This window comes from Fomitopsis serialis (assembly GCF_022376445.1).
Source record: "Fomitopsis serialis strain Sig1Antser10 chromosome Unknown B0H18scaffold_677, whole genome shotgun sequence".
Taxonomy (NCBI): domain Eukaryota; kingdom Fungi; phylum Basidiomycota; class Agaricomycetes; order Polyporales; family Fomitopsidaceae; genus Fomitopsis; species Fomitopsis serialis.
The window spans coordinates 1-3,765 of record NW_025955637.1 but is presented as its reverse complement, the minus strand read 5'-3'; the positions used below and the strand labels follow the sequence as shown (position 1 = coordinate 3,765).

Here is a 3,765-nt window from a genome sequence, read left to right as displayed (position 1 = left end):
TGGGTGTGTGTTGCTGCTCGCCCGCCCGTCCTCTTGTCTCCGCCGCGCATCCGTCGCCGTGCTGCACCAGGGCGTTGGCCCTGACGTGCTCGCGGTCGTCGTGTGCGTCGCGCTGCACGTCGCAGCGTCCTGTGTCTGCGTCAGCGGGCTCACTCGCATTCGTCTGCACTGACCCGATGCCTGCGATCCGGTGGGTGTGTGTTGCTGCTCGCCCGCCCGTCCTCTTGTCTGCCCGCCGCGCATCCGTCGGCACGGCGTTGGCCCTGACGTGATAGCGATCGTCGTGTGCGTCGCGCTGCACGTCGCCGCCCGCTCGCCGTTCGCACGCCTCTGGACTACTTTACCCCTAGCTGATTCAGTTGACGTCAGTCAGTCTTAATCAATTAGTTGCTAAGGTCCGTAGAAGTCCATCAATAGCGATAGCTAGCATTGTGAGTAACACGACAGCAAACGACAACGAACACGTACAACTAACACGTACATCCAGTACACAATAGACGGATATTGCTCACGCTAATCCTACACAACGACAGCGACGACGAGAGGTACGACGAGAGACGAGAGGTGCGACAAGAAGGGACGACGAGCGACGACAGGTGCCACGAAAGGCGACGACGAGAAACTACGTGGGAATAGAACTGTGACAACGAGAGGTGCGACAATGCGAGGGGTGCTGCGATGGCGTGCGACGGCGATGACGAGGGGTGCAGCGTTGATGACGAGGGATGCAGATGACGAGGGATGCGGCGGCGGCGACGAAGGGCGGTGAAGATAGGTGCGATGACGGTGGGGACGATGAGACAGCGATGAGCCGTGTGTCACGATCCGGTGCATCTTCGCACTGCACACGCGGAGATTAAGCTTCACTCACGCCGTGCTCGGCCGTGCTCGGCCCATCGCGGGGACGCTTGTTCGCCTGCACGTCCTCCTCAGAGGGCTTCCGCTTGACTCCTCCTGTATCCGCAATGTATCGTAAGCCTGCTAGGAGTTCTTCCGGCGTCTTACGCGGACGAGAACGGCGCTCTTTTTGTGTAGCTCCGGAGTTGACGTATAGGCGGTCCATTGCAGTACCTAGGGCACCCTCCTTGACCGCTGCGATGATATCGGGAATGTGGTCGTCGAAGTTCAAAGCTTCGTCCGGAGGGTGGAGAAGGTGTTCGCAATATTTAGTCAGTTGTTCGTACTGGGCGCTGCGTTGTTTGTCATCTTGGACTTGAGCGAGTGCTTTCCCCAGGATGTTCTGATGCGGCGGATTCGTCATCAAGACCTCAGCCAGCATCCGCAGCATCTGCTTATACCCCTCCTGAACGTTGCCAAGGAAGTGTTTGACCTGGGTCTGCTGGTTGTCGTCGTACGACTCGAGCACCGGCTTATTGAAGTGGTCAGTAAGCAAGGAACTGTGACAGAGCACGGTTACTTACGATAGCGAAGCCACTAGCGATCCATTTTTCCATGGACCATCTTTCCTTAACCGCCTTCCTGAGCGTGTTGAGTGCAGATATCGGTATGTAGATCCAGAATACGCGCGCAGCGCCGAAGAACACGGCGCTGTGTTCGGCCACCAGAGGACCCGCACCACGAATCAAACCTGCGTTACTCGCAGACAGAGCATCGTACATGGCTGCTTGAAAGGCGAGGGCACTGGCAGTATAACTCTTTCTTGGAGGCGCCGACCATTTTGTCTTATCGGTGCCGTTAGGTATTAGCTCCTCGATGTTGAAGCACGTTAAGGCGACGAGCTCCGCGTCGTCCACGTCTTCACCAACGAGTCGTTCCGCCATTTCCAGGAGCTTAGGTATATCTTGAGCAATCGGATATTTTGGCAGCCGACGTACTGACCTTCGTTAGCGCCCCTCCTTATTGTTTTCATCGTACATGAGTAATCATATATTTTGGCAGCCAACGTACTGACCTTCGATAGCTTCCCATCCGTATTGTATTCATTATACAGGGATTGCGACTGTGCGGTCTCGTTCAGCGAAGTGATGAGTAGGTCACGCCCAACTGCGATAGCCTCGACCAGATCGGCAATCTTCTTCGAGCCACCTTTTCCTCGTATGGACGCGTAGTCCGCAGGGTCATTCGAGATATTGAGCGCGAGTTGTACCCACTCTGGTGAAGTGAAGAAGGTGTACCATCTCATGTTGATGTGACGCCTTTGCATCGTGCCGAGAAGATCGTGCAGGTAACTGGCTGTCATCGTAGTCAATTCCTGCTTCTCCTGATCATACTCGAACCTGCAATGGCACGGTGAGATGAGATGAGATGACGCTAAGCCGCCGCACAGCAAGAACACTCACTCAAATTTATTGAGGTCGTCGTGCGCCTCGATCCACCCCTGCAAATTCTTCCAGTCCTGCGCAGTGAAACCGGTGACCTTCTGTGTGTAGAGACTCAGTCAGCTACTGTGATATGAGTCGCATACAGATACTCACGACTTCGCCAGTGACGTGTGGGAGGTCGAGGTACCGGTCTCCGAAGGCCTTGCGAACCACCTCTGGGTACTCGTACTCGTCCTTGGTAGCAGCTGTGCATCAGCTAACATTAGCTGGCTGCATGGGCTGATTACCACTGGACGAGCACGTAACACATACCTGATTGTTCGGTGTCGATCAGATCACTCTCTACCTCTGTGAGGACCAACGATTAGCGATCTGCGCGCATGATAACATGTGGCGTTCGGATACCTACCTTGCTCGGCTGCGTTGGCTTTTGTGACAGGGACGTGCTTCCTAGTGCTGTATTTCTCTGTATACCCAAGTGAGCGAAATCGATCTGTCAGTGCCGCCGAAGCACCTACTCACCTCCAATGATGTTAGGTTTCTGCTGGTAAGTCTGGGACCCTCGATCCCCCTTCCCCTTAGCGCTGTTGTGACTATTGAGGCGAGGCTGAGGAGAGCGGGGAGGGGGTGAGCGAGATGGATGCGTAGTAGATCGAAGTAGAGACGTGGTGGACATCTTGGTTCACGGTCTCCTCCTGGGGAGCTGAGACGTTGAAGAACCAAGAGCGGCCGCCAGGGAGGCTTAGTCAAGTGAGACTTCGTTGTCACTTGACAAGGCCGGGGTTAGCCCCGCACGGCGCACCGCATGCATCCTCGCCACAGCATTCAGCCTTATCAGCTAAGAATACGTCCGACTCACCTCTGCCTGTGAACTGGCCTCACTCTCCCACTGGCACCCATTCACAGGCTGCTCGTTACAGCCACTACGTCTCACGGCTAAGTACGCATCGCGACTTCTGACCTTGACGTAGGCTTCCACTGACTTAATCCGTAGTATTCGCGCCCAGCGCGCTCAGCGGCAGGGTCCGAGTCCTGTTCCTGTGGCGTGGGAGGCGCAAGGGCGTTGCGGTTGCGCATCGCACGCCACAGCTCGCAGCTCGATCGGTGGCGCAGCCTTGTAGTCCGTTCAACAGAAAAAAACTACAGTACGTACCTTAGAACAGATGTCAATATATCGATTGTGATATACCATGCGTGTCCGGTTACAACGCGAAGGCTAAACCTATACCAACATAAGGTCAGTAGGGATCGTGCAACAGGCTGGAACTCAGTATCAATACCAACGTTCGCACCTTGAGTCGACATGGAGGTTGAAGGAGAAAGGCGTTCCGGAAGGCGCTGAGTTGACGCGCGAGATCTCACTAATGTAACGTAATGACAGATGAAGGGTCGTTGCAATTTGTTGCACTTTTTGGACGCCAGTGCAACTTCACCTTCCTCTGGCCCTTCACTCCCAGTGAGTTATTATTCCTTCGCTGCGTCT

General features: G+C 55.2%; 1 protein-coding gene across 1 annotated transcript; it reads right to left on the bottom strand.

Moving 5' to 3' along the window:
• Positions 1–856: 856 nt before the first annotated feature.
• On the bottom strand, positions 857–3,643 carry B0H18DRAFT_964497 (uncharacterized protein; the record flags this gene model as incomplete). Its single annotated transcript, XM_048043190.1, has 12 exons — positions 857–1,369; positions 1,422–1,801; positions 1,909–2,237; positions 2,301–2,380; positions 2,436–2,527; positions 2,595–2,630; positions 2,692–2,748; positions 2,805–2,889; positions 3,142–3,218; positions 3,266–3,396; positions 3,436–3,504; positions 3,575–3,643. Coding segments are annotated over 12 exons (1,918 nt in total), but the record flags the coding sequence as incomplete, so codon positions are not given.
• Between the last annotated feature and the right edge of the window lie 122 nt (positions 3,644–3,765).